The sequence below is a fragment of the Drosophila persimilis genome, unplaced genomic scaffold (genome assembly GCF_003286085.1).
Source record: "Drosophila persimilis strain 14011-0111.01,24,50 unplaced genomic scaffold, DperRS2 tig00000000-arrow-pilon, whole genome shotgun sequence".
Lineage (NCBI taxonomy): Eukaryota > Metazoa > Arthropoda > Insecta > Diptera > Drosophilidae > Drosophila > Drosophila persimilis.
Window position 1 is genome coordinate 13,240,164 of NW_020825288.1, and position 12,436 is coordinate 13,252,599.

Consider the following 12,436-nt stretch of genomic DNA (forward strand, 5'->3'; position numbering starts at 1 on the left):
TTCTATTTGATTGTGTTCAAAAACCGTCAGTGTGTATGCAACGTCATTATTGCTAGTTAATAGAATTGAGATATGAGTATGGACATTTGTGTACCCTTTTTCCTTAAATTAATGTTAGAATATGTTTTCCAATCTGCTTTTCGAATTATTCATGAATTTAATAGGATCCCTGTATATGGCGTCTGTAAGAAGACCATGAGATAGCTTTAAAGAAATGTCAGCATTCATTGGCGCCTGAGATGGCAAACATATCCGCAATTCTATAATATTCTTTTCTCTAGGGTATACATAACGGCGATGATTCCGGTCCCATGTTGCTGGACAATGCTTCTCTTTTCTCGGCACATGTGTCTAATCTGAATGTTGCCAACGGTAGAAAACGAAATAACATCAACCGGCTTTCGATACTATCGACCCCATAGTCGCTCGACCTACGCGCCAAAATGAAATTTGAATTAAAACTACTGGAATAAATTTGGGAAAGTTTTGTTGGGATGCGATTTCAGAGAGCGAAAAATCAAGAAACCTGAGTATGGAATTTCTAAATTTAATATATTTCAATACTATACTCGGTGGTTCAATTTGAAAGTCTCTCGTCTCTCCATGAACTTTCTGCCCATCCCGAGGACTATAGCAAGGTACCCGGCTATGATGATCACAATGGGCCACGGGCCGGAGCCGAGGGGCAGCTGTGCGGTATCAGCGTTTGGCTCATTAAGATTTTCACAATTGATTTAAACACATTCGTTTGAATTCAAATAGGTTAACAGTATTTTATCCCTTTAGTATATTCAGTAGAGTATTATGGTATATTTTACTTATCCTCGCACGGTAGCACTAAAAACGCGCGCGTTGCCGGCTTACTATTGCGATTTTTTGGAAATTTGGAACTAAAGTAAATATATTTATGAAAGTGTTGTCTTTCCAATGTCCCACCTCTCGACGATCAATGCCTGCAAGCTCCTGCTGTTTCGGCGGTGCCTGCAGGCCGTGCTGCTGACCGTGGGCATCCAGTTCCTGCTGCTGACTATCTTCCTGCTGTTCGTTAACTTTCAATTGCTGCGACCGCTTCATTGGATCTCGGTCACGCTGAGTCTGGTGTGCAGCATGTACACCTGGTTCGCTAGCATCCCTCTCGTCGGAGCGGTTGTCCTGTACGGCGTGATCCTGTGCCAGCAGCACTTGGCCGAGAGACTGTATTGCCCCACCCGCTTCCGCTGGCTGGTGCACTATGCACCCCGCAAGCTGCTCTTCCTGGCCGCTCATCTGCTCGTGGGCTACCTTACGGCGTGGTTGTACACTGGTTACATGCACACGGACTATCGGTGGGTACTCATGTGCCAATATATTAACACAAATTGTAATCGTTTTTTATCTATCCCTCAGGCATCTGTGGTACAAGTGCTATGAGCAGGACTGCATAAGCGCCTATCACGTGTACCTGCTGGGCATGGGCATCTTCGCGGGCTGCTATTACTTCGTCTCGGTTCACATGCGCCAGGAGGTCGAAATAGAGTTTCCCATAGTGAATCATTTATGGGGCGAGAAGTTGCGAGAGGTGCTCTACAGCAGTCTGGCCCGATCATTGATCAAGTCGCTCCTGCCCACGCTCGCCTACACCCTGCTCTTTTGGCTGTTCGGTGGTGTGGTGTGCCACAAGTTGAGTCACATCTTTGCAGTGGATTTGGATGAGCGACTGGAGGGATTTTTTGGCGTGGCCACCAATGGGCGGCTGCTCTTCTACGGCTGGCTACTCACTTCCCAAATTCTAAGCAACATGGATCTCATGCGCTGCTTCTACAGCATGTTTCTGTCCGAGGAGTTTCCCCTGGCTATCACCAAAAATCGGGCTGCCTTTGTCCAGGAGAAGGAGGTAACCGTGGTCGCTGCCCTCGGCCTGTCCAACGTATACGTGGTCCAGTGCCTGGCTGCAAAATATCTGTACAATCTGGTTACTGCCGGGGACTCGGAGAAACGATCGGAACTGTTCCAGCTAACCGAGCCGGGCAATCGTCCAGCCAACTGGCGTTCACTCTGCGACCAATGCCTCAGCCTTTTCGGGAACTTCACCGACGAACTGATCGATTCCATGCAGAAGATAAGTGTTCTCAAAGGTTCCCCAAGCAGTCCTCCGTTGACGCCGATCAGCGAGAGCGCCAGTGCTAGTCTAATGGCTGAAAGAGTGCTCACACGCCAGTACAACCAGATGCACGGCATTCGTTCGATGGTCTCTCCGAGGAGCAATGCTGTCATCGATCGACCCGTGGACAGAATACATCGCGTGCCCGATTGGTGTGAACGCACCTCCATGCAGCTAGAACAGTCTCTACAGCTTCTGATCAATCGTATTCCCGGCATTGTCTATATGTTCACCGAGCCCGAGGGCGCAAAGACTACATTCTTGTTGACCCATTCGCTGCCTTTGGTGTTCGTGATCCAGGCTTTGTCCCAGATATGCGTGTTCTCGCTGACAGAGGATCGCTATGGTGTGGTGCAGACCGATCTGCCGGACATCATAAGGTCGATGAGTCGCCTGAAGGGAGAGCTGGACAAGTTGAGCAGCGTGGCGAGCAACCTTAGGGGTCCGGGCTCCAGCTTCAGCGTCCTGCGCGGTGCTGTGCGTCGCAGTCTTTTTCACATTTGCGTCGCTTTCGGTGAATACCTCAGCGAGCTGATACCCTCTGGAGAAGAGCTACACCAGCTCCAGACAGTGATCAATCAGGAGTAGCCGCCGCGACGTGACTGTTTCTGCTACTCATCCACACGCAACGATTCACACACACATTTTGTAAACTGTTCTGCATCTCTCTTTAGTTTTGTTTGGTAACAATAAAAATTAATAAATACAACTACCAATGTACAATAGTTATATATGTACATCTATTGACTTTATACTTATAAAGTAAGTAATGGTAACACGCGATTTGATCATGGCTAGCATCATGGGTGTGGGACTGGCTGCAGGATGAATGTGTGTGCAAACAAAGAAAACAGCTTCCCTTACTGTTCCAGGGCCAGGGCATACATGAGCAAGGACAGATCCTGCTCGAGTTGTTTCTGGTGTCATTGCTCGACTTTCGACGGCGGTGTAGCGGCCACAGGGCTGGTCACCACGCTCACGGATTGCTCCAGCTGCTCGGCTACTTCATCTATGTGCTGGAGGGCCTCCTTGGCCTTTCGATTCCGTCCATCGACAAAGATTTGCGTTTCCAAGAAGTTCAGGGCGCTGAACGCCATGCCCCCCGTGGGGTCATAGACGCCCTCGTACTTCTTGGGATTCCTCGCACTGGCACTCTGATCCGGTGTGCTCGGATCAAAGGGCACGTACTCCTGCAGGCGCTCTTTGCTCCATCGGAAGATATTGCGTGAATCTAAGCAAACGGAAAGCGGAATGTTCGATTAACCCATTGGAAAAGCACTGCGGGCTGTATGGTGAGACCTAAATCCGCCAGAACCCTCGTCATTTCGCGGATTTGTGCATCCTGCCGCTCCAGTCGAAAGTTCATCTCCGTCAGCGTATTGGTCATCTGCATCTTCTCCATTTGGATTTCCTCGGTCTTCTTGGTCTCCTTTATGGATTGACTAAAACGGAGGGTGAACTGTGGAACTACACAATGTATACTTGCTGAAACTCATGCTACCTACCGAGAGTACTCAAATATCAGCAGACCGGCGCCGATGGTGAAAATTATGAACTCGCCCAGAAGATTAGCACCCAGCTCGATGGCCATGGCCTCGTTCAGCGGCGGAACATTGACACTGCGCCCACCCATGTTCAGGGCCCACATCTTGGTCTTCACCTCCACCCAATTGTAGACTGTAAAATCGAAATTAAACACTCTTTAATCAAATCTAATCATATCTCACACTGTCATCCACTCACACTGGGCCGGCGGCATGCAGATGTACTTCCTGAAGAAGGGACTGGACTTGGCGTTCGACTTCAGCACATTGGCAATGGGTTTGCTGATCTGCTTGATGGCCAAAACACCAAGTTTGGCCGCCGGAAAGACGCCAATAACCATTGTTTTTCCTTTGGCCAAAAAAAACTATTACAAAATATTCACTGTAAAACTCCTGCCAGGGCTGCAACAGTGCGATGTGTGTTTGGTGGTGGCCGATATGCGATTAAGCGGCGGGCGATAGGCATCGGTGATGGTCATTTCAAATGCTACTCACAGCCGTCATCTCGGTAGCGGTAATTTTCGAGTTCGTAAGATAAAGCCGCCTTTATCTTGCGGATTTCATTTTCGTTTCGATCTATATTTGTATTCAGACTACCGATCCTTTGATCCAAAAGCATCCTCTGCTCTCTGTGCTTTTCGTGCTTCTTTTCGTTCTTCAGCCGATTACTAAAAACACAGAGTACAGCGGATATTTGATAAATATTCTCCTAGCGACCCTTGCTTACCGTGTAACCTCATAGTATAGAAGGAACACTCCAATGCTCATCACAATAACTTCGCCCAGTATATCTGCTCCGATTCTAGTTGCCATGGCGGGTGTTAGAGGCGGCACTCGCTTCGGTTGTTTGAGTTTCAGAAGGTGTAATTTCAACCGAACCTCCAAATTATTATAAACCTGTCCCGGCGGAATGCAAACGATCCGTCTGAAGAACGGATGGTGTCGGGCATAGCTCTTTAATACTTTGCTTACGGGCTTGCTAATTTGCTTCATGGTAAAAATGAAGACCTTGCCAATGGGAAATGTACCAATCACCATCTTGAAAACTGCAAATTTTGAACTACTTTTGAACGAATCAAAAAATGGAAATACTGGCATTTGCTAGCCCACTCAGATTAAGTCAAACAACGCTATCGATCATATCTAATTTCTTTGATTTTGCCTTTGAGATTCACAATCTCTCTGTCTTGACGAGCAATTCGCTCGTTCAATTCGACAATTTTGTTATTCAGCTCCTCCCTTTTCTTCTTGTGCCTTTCATGTTTCTGCGCATCGTTTCGCGCTTGCCTAACGAAGGGAACAGAACATGATGGTGTTCACTTTAAAGATCCATCCTCCCTCCCTCTCTCCGGAGCTGTACAAACCTCGCAAACTCGTTCAATATGAAGGAAACACCAATTATAAATATGAATAGCTCGCCCAGTATATCACTGCCCATTTTAATGGACATGGCTCGGGTTAGGGGCGGAACCCTCTTCGGCTGTCCTATGCTCAGCATCCACATCTTGGAGCGAACATCAATCGTGTTGTACACTGGGAACTGGTGTATAAAATGATTGTACCTTAATTCTCCATCCATGGGCTACTCACAAGTGGCCGGCGGTGCAACTACATATATTCTAAAGGCATTACTCTTATTAGCAAAGCGCTTGATCACGTTGCTAACCGGCTTACTGATATGTTTCACACACAAGATGCCGAGTTTTGCTATTGGAAAAGCGCCCACAACCATTTCTACAATTCAGAATTTTGACAAAATAAACTAAACCTACTTGACGGCATGGGCTTCAATTTCAAAGCCAACGTCTCAAATGTACTAGATTTGGTGGTATTTTTCAGGAACACCGAAGGCTCTGGGGTCGCGTGCAGACAGTTCATTTGGAAAATTATTCCAGTGCGAAGTCATGAAATATAAGTATTTATTTATGTTTTTCCGCCCAATTCCTATATTCTATCCAACTTTAAAAAGTGCGAACTTTAAAAATGTGATAATAACGCGACGCCAGAGCCGAAGACCCTGGTATCTAATCCAGAAAGTTCGCTTGCAGCGTGTCCCATGAACTGTCAGATCTATCTATTGTATGGTTAGTGGTTGGCTACCAGGGCTGGAGCAGCTGGAAGTTATGGCCACTGTTGCCATTTTAGCTTATTTTAAGCTAGATTTTGGTTTTTTTTTAAATCAAATAGCTTGAAAAATAATTGAAATGCTTATGGCTTCAAATGCTTATGGCACAAACTAACAAAATACCTTTCGTTAGAAAGTCCTCAAAAACAGAGGAGCAGAAGGCTGTACTTTGCTTGTACATTGCTGAGCACACGGCCATAGTATAAGTGTATAAAATCTTTTAATTTCCTTAATTAAAAATTAATGATAACAATAAAATTAAATGATCCATTATTTTGATGTGGTTTTATGGTTAGCTTATTTTTCAGTTTTTTTTTTTAAATTTTTAGCTTATTCTAGCTATAATTTTTCTGCAATATAGCTTATGGTGACTCTCAAAATCTGGCAACCTAGTTATGGCGCCCGTCGCGCGAATCGAAAAGCTCCCACAGAACGAGAAAGAAAGCCAAACGAGACGCGCGTTTTGTGTATTCGTAGCCTGTGCATTTAACTAAATTTGAATTAATTCCAAAACAGGAAGAGCAGATACATCTTTCCACAAGCGTCATTTCCTTTTGTCAAACCAGGTAAATATCTAAGTGCTCCAGCTGCAGTACTTTACTGCTTAACTTTACTGTCACCATGCATTTCTCCATTTGCATTTTTGCGAAAAATTAGCGGGGTTTTGGCACCGATTTCGTTGTTGTTGACGATGATGATGCAAGCTGTTTCTCCATATTATGTGGATCGGAACTGAGTTTTGCCGCCTCGCCCCCACACTAACACATAGATAAACGATCCGCACAGTCGCGACCGCACAGTGGCGGGCAGAAATATATGTAAAGGTGAAATAGAAGTCATTCCGTCCAAAGCACGCATACAATGACAATACCAACACATACAGAAACACGCCATCGGGAAATGCAGCAATAATCTTGAGGCTGTCTAATTATTGTAAACTTCCATTCAAACTGAACAGTCTTATCGGTAATTTATTATACTTCAAAATGTATGTATGCGTGTGCCGTCTATGACATTGGTAGTGGTACCAGCCATGAGTAATTTACATACATACAAATTTCTGAAATGCCGGCTTTAGCTAATACTTTGTTGCTTTTTAATCGGTTTTTATGAAGTTGTTGCCATGTTGCCAACGTCCTTTGCGGGGCAAGTTCAAGGGCAAAGTTCCGCAGTCTGTGGGGGGAAAAGGCGCTTTCACTTTCGTTTTAATCAGTGACGACTTTTAGAACTTTTCCATAACGTTTTTCCCTGTGACGAAAGCTGTTCACTTAAAAGTGAAGCTTTCATTGCACGCACAGAAAGCGTGCCACTCACGAGTAAAAAGCATAGATACATATGTGTGCTCACGCACTTGCATAATGACCGGTGAGAGAGACAAAGAGAGCTTTGATATTTTTAGATTTGTGAGAGATTAATGATTTGATTTCATGGTCAGTAGCGGACTGGGACACAGCCGGCTGATAAGATTCGAAACAGCTGATTCGTTTTTTGTTTACACTTATACACACGAAACTGAATATATAGAATTACATATATACACAAATTATTAAACACTTGAAAATCCGTTGAACCTTTTTCTGCCAGTTGCCGGCCGCAGCCAACAACAAACCCCGCGCAAACCTTAAAGCTTTGCGCTCTCTTTTAGCTTTGGATAAACTGTTTCTCTCGGTTCTGGCTTTTTAGGGTTGTTGTTTGCCTGTTGCTCTTGCCAATTCGTTTGTCCTCGTGTGTTACCGACATTTCCGAAGCTCAAAGCTGCTGCAGCCCGATAAATTTTCCACTAGGCCACAAAAAAAAGTTCTCGGCCACATTCGAAAATTTTTCCTCGTCCTCGAACAAAGGCGGTGCGGCATCTACAATTTTTGCCTTATTTCGCGCTTCTGCTTCGTCTGCTACTGCTGTGCGTGTGCGTCTGCCTGTGGCTGCCGTTCGTGTTGCAAAATTATCCAACTGTCGTTTGTTCAATACTTCTGCTAGCAATATGGTGAACGTAACCATATACGATGAGGCGCCCCAGCTGAAGGTATTTTATTTGAGAATTACTCTTCCCCCGCCCAGCGCCAGCCAGTGTCAGTGTCAGGGGGAGCGTTGTTACGTTTTGGTCCATAAAGATACACAAAATTAGGCAGTGCATGTACACATAATCAGCCGACTGGCGGCGGCCCGATATCAGTAGATTGCCGAGAACAGAAGTTTCCTTTTTTTGTGAAAAATAACGAATTATGCAACGGTTTCGTTGCGACTGCAGCTGCAGCTGCGAAAACGTACGAGTGTCGCCTCCCTCGTCTCGGTCTCGGTCGGCAGAACTGACCTTCGGCGATGCAGCGCCGATGCAAGAATGCTCTTCCGCCCACGGGCGGCTCTCTTGCCCACTCTCACGCTTTCACGCACTCTCACCAAGGCATAAAAGATATGTCAGAAATATCACTCTTTAAGAAGGAGGGGGTGTAACAGTCCTTTCATTTGAACTAATCTAATCTGTGTGTCCTTTTCGTTCATGCAGCCCAATCAAGTACCACAAAATATGGCAGCCGCAGCTGATACCCAACTGGAGCACATGTGCCGCCTGCAGTTCGACTCGCCCATTCCCCATGTGCGTCTGTCCGGCATCGTGTGCACCATCGGCCCGGCCTCGAGCAGCGTCGAGATGTTGGAGAAGATGATGGCCACCGGCATGAACATTGCCCGCATGAACTTCTCGCACGGATCCCACGAGTATCACGCCCAGACGGTGGCCAATGTCCGCCAGGCGGTCAAGAACTACTCGGCCAAGGTAGGCTACGAGCACCCCGTGGCCATTGCCCTGGACACCAAGGGACCCGAGATCCGTACTGGTCTGATTGGCGGCAGCGGCACCGCCGAGATCGAGCTGAAGAAGGGCGATACCATTAAGCTGTCCACCAGCAAGGACTTCCTGGAGAAGGGCTCCCTGGAGGTGGTCTATGTGGACTACGAGAACATCGTGAAGGTTGTCAAGCCCGGCAATCACATCTTCGTCGACGACGGCCTCATTTCCTTGGTGGTGCGCGAGGTGAGCAAGGACACTGTCACCTGCGAGGTGGAGAACGGCGGCTCTCTGGGCTCCCGCAAGGGTGTGAATCTGCCCGGCGTGCCGGTGGATCTGCCCGCCGTGTCCGAGAAGGACAAGTCCGATCTGCAGTTTGGTGTGGAGCAGGATGTCGACATGGTCTTTGCCTCGTTCATCCGCAATGCCGCTGCTCTCGCTGAGATCCGCAAGGTGCTGGGCGAGAAGGGCAAGAACATCAAGATCATCTCGAAGATCGAGAACCAGCAGGGCATGCACAATCTGGACGAGATTATCGAGGCCGGTGATGGTATCATGGTGGCCCGTGGAGATTTGGGCATTGAGATCCCAGCCGAGAAGGTGTTCCTGGCCCAAAAGGCCATGATTGCCCGCTGCAACAAGGCCGGCAAGCCCGTGATCTGCGCCACCCAGATGTTGGAGTCCATGGTGAAGAAGCCCCGCCCAACTCGCGCTGAAATCTCTGATGTGGCCAATGCCGTGCTCGATGGCGCTGACTGCGTCATGTTGTCCGGCGAGACAGCCAAGGGCGAGTACCCCCTGGAGTGTGTCCTGACCATGGCCAAGACCTGCAAGGAGGCCGAAGCTGCTCTCTGGCATGCGAATCTGTTTGCCGATCTGGTGAAAGGCGTGTCCGTCCTGGATGCTGCTCATGGTGTGGCCATTGCCGCCGTTGAGGCCGCCACCAAGACCAAGGCTGCCGCCATTGTGGTGATCACCACCAGCGGAAAGTCCGCCTTCCAAGTGAGCAAGTACCGCCCACGCTGCCCCATCATTGCCGTCACTCGTCTGCCCCAGACGGCCCGACAGGCCCATCTCTACCGTGGCCTGGTGCCCCTTATCTACAAGGGTAAGTGTACCCCACCCACCCAGTACTCCACCCATACATGGTACTAATACCCTTTTCTTTTATGCGCAGAGCCACCACAGAGCGACTGGTTGAAGGATGTGGACCAGCGTGTCCAGTTCGGTGTCCAGGTGGGCAAGAAGAACGGCTTCATCAAGACCGGCGACGCTGTGGTCGTTGTCACAGGCTGGAAGCAGGGCTCCGGCTTCACCAACACCATTCGCATTGTGTAAGTGGCATTGACATGCAGAGTAAACGAAAACAGCGATCAAATTCAACCAATCTCTAATTTCTGCTTGCAGCACCGTCGAATAAATCTTGTCGCTGAGGAAGTACCTTGATGCGTCGCAGTAGCAGCAACAGTAGCGGGCGTAGCATTGATTAATGTTAATAACCAAGTTAATTTATTAATTGCGTATATTGGAATATCGGAAGAAGGAGGAAAAGAACCGCTGTCAAAGCGCCGCAGGCCGCCGACACACAAATTTAAGCTATCACTGTTGAATAATATAGTGTTCTCTTCAAAAAGAATAATAAATTCTAATCATGTATGTACGTGGATACCCATAGATTTAGAAGATCAAAGTAGTTTGGATTTGCTTTTTAGATCAATTTCCACTCAGATCTAGTCACAGATCGAACTAAATTTTGTCATTATTTCAAGATTTGTTCAAAATTTCCCGATTTGTTGGACTTCTTAAGCGGCGAGCGGCTTGCAATGCGTCGCTTCCGTGTCAAACGCCTTGGTCTTCAACCAGTTCTTGCAGCTATGCGGGTAGTGCTCAGAAGGTACGTTTCGCTACCACCCTTTGATTCTTTGGCTTTTAATCTACTCCTCTGGCTGATCAGTGTGCCGGGCGGACGGGGAAGCTGGACCGCGGGCCCTTTGCCACGCAGTTGGAGTACCAGTCGCGACTGCAGTTCAATGCACCCTGCTCAGGGTTTCCACTGAGTGGCATCATTTGCACCATTGGACCGGCCTCGAACAAGCCCGAGGTTCTGGTGGAGCTCATTCGCGCCGGGATGCGAGTGGTACGACTGAATTTCTCGCATGGCTCACACGAGTACCACAGCCAGACGATTAAGGCGGCCCGCAAGGCCATCGATATGTATGCCAAGCAGACGGGTGTGTTTAAACCGGTGGCCATTGCTTTGGACACCAAGGGGCCGGAAATTCGAACGGGCAAAATAGAGGGCGGCGACACGTCCGAAATCGAACTGAAGCAGGGCGATTCCATCAAGCTATCCACCAACAAAGAGCTTCAGAAGAAATGCAACGCGGAGAGGGTTTATGTGGACTACAAGAAGCTGCCGAGTATCATCAAGACAGGGGATCGGGTGTACATTGATGACGGACTGATCGCCCTGAAGGTTAAGCAGGTGGCTGGCGATGAAGTAACATGCGAGGTGGAGAACGGAGGCAAGCTCGGCTCGCACAAGGGCGTGAATCTGCCAGGCGTGGCGGTGGATCTTCCTGCCGTTTCCGAAAAAGACAAGGCGGACTTGAAGTTCGGTGTGGAGCAGAAGGTGGATATGGTTTTCGCCTCGTTCATACGCGATGCCCAGGCACTAGCCGAGATACGCAATGTGCTGGGACCGGAGGGAAAGAACATCAAGATCATTTCCAAAATCGAGAACCAACAGGGTATGGCGAACATCGACAGTATCATCGCTGCCTCCGATGGCATAATGGTGGCTCGCGGAGACCTGGGCATCGAAATTCTCACCGATGAGGTGCCCCTGGCGCAAAAGGCAATCATAGCCAAGTGCAACCAGGTGGGAAAACCCGTTATCTGTGCCACCCAAATGCTGGATTCGATGATCGGAAAGCCGAGACCTACACGGGCCGAGGCATCAGATGTGGCTAATGCCATCTTCGATGGGGCCGACTGTGTGATGTTGTCGGGCGAAACCGCCAAAGGAAAGTATCCCGTCGAGTGCATCAAGTGCATGGCGAAAATATGCTCCAAGGTGGAGGCGGTTCTGTGGTACGAGAGCATCCAGAACAACGTAAGGAGCGTCATACGGATGGCGCCAGCTAACCAAATATCGGCCGTGTCCATGTCAATCGTTGAGGCGGCCACCACGGCCCATGCGAAGGCAATTATCGTAGCCAGTCCGTGTTCGATGATCCCGCAGCTGGTTAGCCAGATGCGTCCTGCCTGCCCTATCGTTATGCTCATTGGTTGCAAGTCCCAGGCTCGTCAGTCGGTGATCTTTCGCGGTGTTTATCCTGTGATCATTGATGAGATGGCCACGGGCTGCACGGACTTCGGGGAAATCCTGAAGATGGGCATCAAGCTCTTGCCCAAACTGGACATAATGGAGCCCGGCAAGAAGGTAACCGTCGTTATTGTAGACGCAATGAGGGCCGACAAGATCAGCTTTGGCCTGTTCTCCGTTCGGCAGCAAACCAAAGCTGAGAAGGAAAAACAGGCCGGGGAAGGCAAAAAGAAACAGCCAAAAAAGTGCATTAAGCTCCTCGGAGATGAAATAAAAAATGACCAGGCTAAAATAAAGCAAGAAAAATAAACAAATCATTAGCGATAATTGGCGCGAAATTTGAAAATGTAAGCAAATAAATTCGATATTCACACGTAATCGCGATTTATAGGCGGTAAAGAAAATTTCAAAATGCGTATTTTAAATTTTTAATAAAGGAAAATTGTTCAATTCTATAATTTTAAATATCATGTTAAAAAAATAGGATTTATTAATTTTCATTAACAAATGAAAT

General features: G+C 47.9%; 6 protein-coding genes across 8 annotated transcripts; 3 read left to right on the top strand and 3 right to left on the bottom strand.

The window, feature by feature from the left end:
• Nucleotides 1-897: 897 nt before the first annotated feature.
• On the top strand, nucleotides 898-2,849 carry LOC6587613 (nucleoporin Ndc1). Its single transcript, XM_002013514.2, has 2 exons — nucleotides 898-1,325; nucleotides 1,387-2,849. The coding sequence occupies exons 1-2, from the start codon at nucleotides 928-930 to the stop codon at nucleotides 2,726-2,728; spliced, it is 1,740 nt and encodes a 579-aa protein (XP_002013550.1). The 5' UTR covers nucleotides 898-927; the 3' UTR covers nucleotides 2,729-2,849.
• Nucleotides 2,850-2,858: 9 nt separating this feature from the next.
• LOC6587252 (putative OPA3-like protein CG13603) lies at nucleotides 2,859-4,043 on the bottom strand. The gene is made up of 4 exons (XM_002013515.2): nucleotides 3,884-4,043; nucleotides 3,646-3,817; nucleotides 3,440-3,582; nucleotides 2,859-3,371 (listed from the first exon to the last, which is right to left on the bottom strand). The coding sequence occupies exons 1-4, from the start codon at nucleotides 4,023-4,025 to the stop codon at nucleotides 3,064-3,066; spliced, it is 765 nt and encodes a 254-aa protein (XP_002013551.2). The 5' UTR covers nucleotides 4,026-4,043; the 3' UTR covers nucleotides 2,859-3,063.
• Nucleotides 4,044-4,163: 120 nt separating this feature from the next.
• On the bottom strand, nucleotides 4,164-4,798 carry LOC6587560 (putative OPA3-like protein CG43998). The gene is made up of 2 exons (XM_002013516.2): nucleotides 4,412-4,798; nucleotides 4,164-4,352 (listed from the first exon to the last, which is right to left on the bottom strand). The coding sequence occupies exons 1-2, from the start codon at nucleotides 4,780-4,782 to the stop codon at nucleotides 4,172-4,174; spliced, it is 552 nt and encodes a 183-aa protein (XP_002013552.2). The 5' UTR covers nucleotides 4,783-4,798; the 3' UTR covers nucleotides 4,164-4,171.
• Nucleotide 4,799: 1 nt separating this feature from the next.
• On the bottom strand, nucleotides 4,800-5,281 carry LOC113564948 (putative OPA3-like protein CG13603). Its single transcript, XM_026984582.1, has 3 exons — nucleotides 5,275-5,281; nucleotides 5,049-5,224; nucleotides 4,800-4,971 (listed from the first exon to the last, which is right to left on the bottom strand). The coding sequence occupies exons 2-3, from the start codon at nucleotides 5,186-5,188 to the stop codon at nucleotides 4,815-4,817; spliced, it is 297 nt and encodes a 98-aa protein (XP_026840383.1). The 5' UTR covers nucleotides 5,189-5,224; nucleotides 5,275-5,281; the 3' UTR covers nucleotides 4,800-4,814.
• Nucleotides 5,282-6,292: 1,011 nt separating this feature from the next.
• On the top strand, nucleotides 6,293-10,277 carry LOC6587625 (pyruvate kinase). Of its 3 annotated transcripts, none has more exons than XM_026995377.1 (4): nucleotides 6,293-6,375; nucleotides 8,313-9,702; nucleotides 9,772-9,928; nucleotides 10,002-10,277. In XM_026995377.1, exons 2-4 carry the CDS (start codon nucleotides 8,334-8,336, stop codon nucleotides 10,012-10,014), a joined length of 1,539 nt encoding a protein of 512 aa, XP_026851178.1. In that variant the 5' UTR covers nucleotides 6,293-6,375; nucleotides 8,313-8,333; the 3' UTR covers nucleotides 10,015-10,277. The 3 variants fall into 3 exon arrangements, with proteins under 3 accessions (XP_026851178.1, XP_002013553.2, XP_026851174.1); XM_026995373.1 differs by lacking the exon at nucleotides 6,293-6,375 and adding an exon at nucleotides 7,660-7,832; XM_002013517.2 differs by lacking the exons at nucleotides 6,293-6,375; nucleotides 10,002-10,277 and adding an exon at nucleotides 7,659-7,832 and having other exon boundaries at nucleotides 9,772-9,932.
• Nucleotides 10,278-10,358: 81 nt separating this feature from the next.
• LOC6587630 (pyruvate kinase) lies at nucleotides 10,359-12,380 on the top strand. Its single transcript, XM_002013518.2, has 2 exons — nucleotides 10,359-10,488; nucleotides 10,549-12,380. The coding sequence occupies exon 2, from the start codon at nucleotides 10,723-10,725 to the stop codon at nucleotides 12,229-12,231; it is 1,509 nt and encodes a 502-aa protein (XP_002013554.1). The 5' UTR covers nucleotides 10,359-10,488; nucleotides 10,549-10,722; the 3' UTR covers nucleotides 12,232-12,380.
• The last annotated feature ends 56 nt before the right edge of the window (nucleotides 12,381-12,436 follow it).

Excerpts from the sequence above, each read along its gene's own strand:
- LOC6587613 (XM_002013514.2), top strand. The coding sequence starts at position 928 with ATGTCCCACCTCTCGACGATCAATGCCTGCAAGCTCCTGCTGTTTCGG. Across the intron at positions 1,326-1,386 it reads TACATGCACACGGACTATCG|GCATCTGTGGTACAAGTGCT; the intron begins GTGGGTACTCAT and ends TCTATCCCTCAG.
- LOC6587252 (XM_002013515.2), bottom strand. The coding sequence starts at position 4,025 with ATGGTTATTGGCGTCTTTCCGGCGGCCAAACTTGGTGTTTTGGCCATC. Across the intron at positions 3,583-3,645 it reads CTGATATTTGAGTACTCTCG|TCAATCCATAAAGGAGACCA; the intron begins GTAGGTAGCATG and ends CCTCCGTTTTAG. Across the intron at positions 3,372-3,439 it reads GAGGGTTCTGGCGGATTTAG|ATTCACGCAATATCTTCCGA; the intron begins GTCTCACCATAC and ends CCGTTTGCTTAG.
- LOC6587560 (XM_002013516.2), bottom strand. The coding sequence starts at position 4,782 with ATGCCAGTATTTCCATTTTTTGATTCGTTCAAAAGTAGTTCAAAATTT. Across the intron at positions 4,353-4,411 it reads CTATACTATGAGGTTACACG|TAATCGGCTGAAGAACGAAA; the intron begins GTAAGCAAGGGT and ends CTGTGTTTTTAG.
- LOC113564948 (XM_026984582.1), bottom strand. The coding sequence starts at position 5,188 with ATGTGGATGCTGAGCATAGGACAGCCGAAGAGGGTTCCGCCCCTAACC. Across the intron at positions 4,972-5,048 it reads ATATTGAACGAGTTTGCGAG|GCAAGCGCGAAACGATGCGC; the intron begins GTTTGTACAGCT and ends TCCCTTCGTTAG.
- LOC6587625 (XM_026995373.1), top strand. The coding sequence starts at position 7,791 with ATGGTGAACGTAACCATATACGATGAGGCGCCCCAGCTGAAG. Across the intron at positions 7,833-8,312 it reads ATGAGGCGCCCCAGCTGAAG|CCCAATCAAGTACCACAAAA; the intron begins GTATTTTATTTG and ends TCGTTCATGCAG. Across the intron at positions 9,703-9,771 it reads GGTGCCCCTTATCTACAAGG|AGCCACCACAGAGCGACTGG; the intron begins GTAAGTGTACCC and ends TTTTATGCGCAG.
- LOC6587630 (XM_002013518.2), top strand. The coding sequence starts at position 10,723 with ATGCGAGTGGTACGACTGAATTTCTCGCATGGCTCACACGAGTACCAC.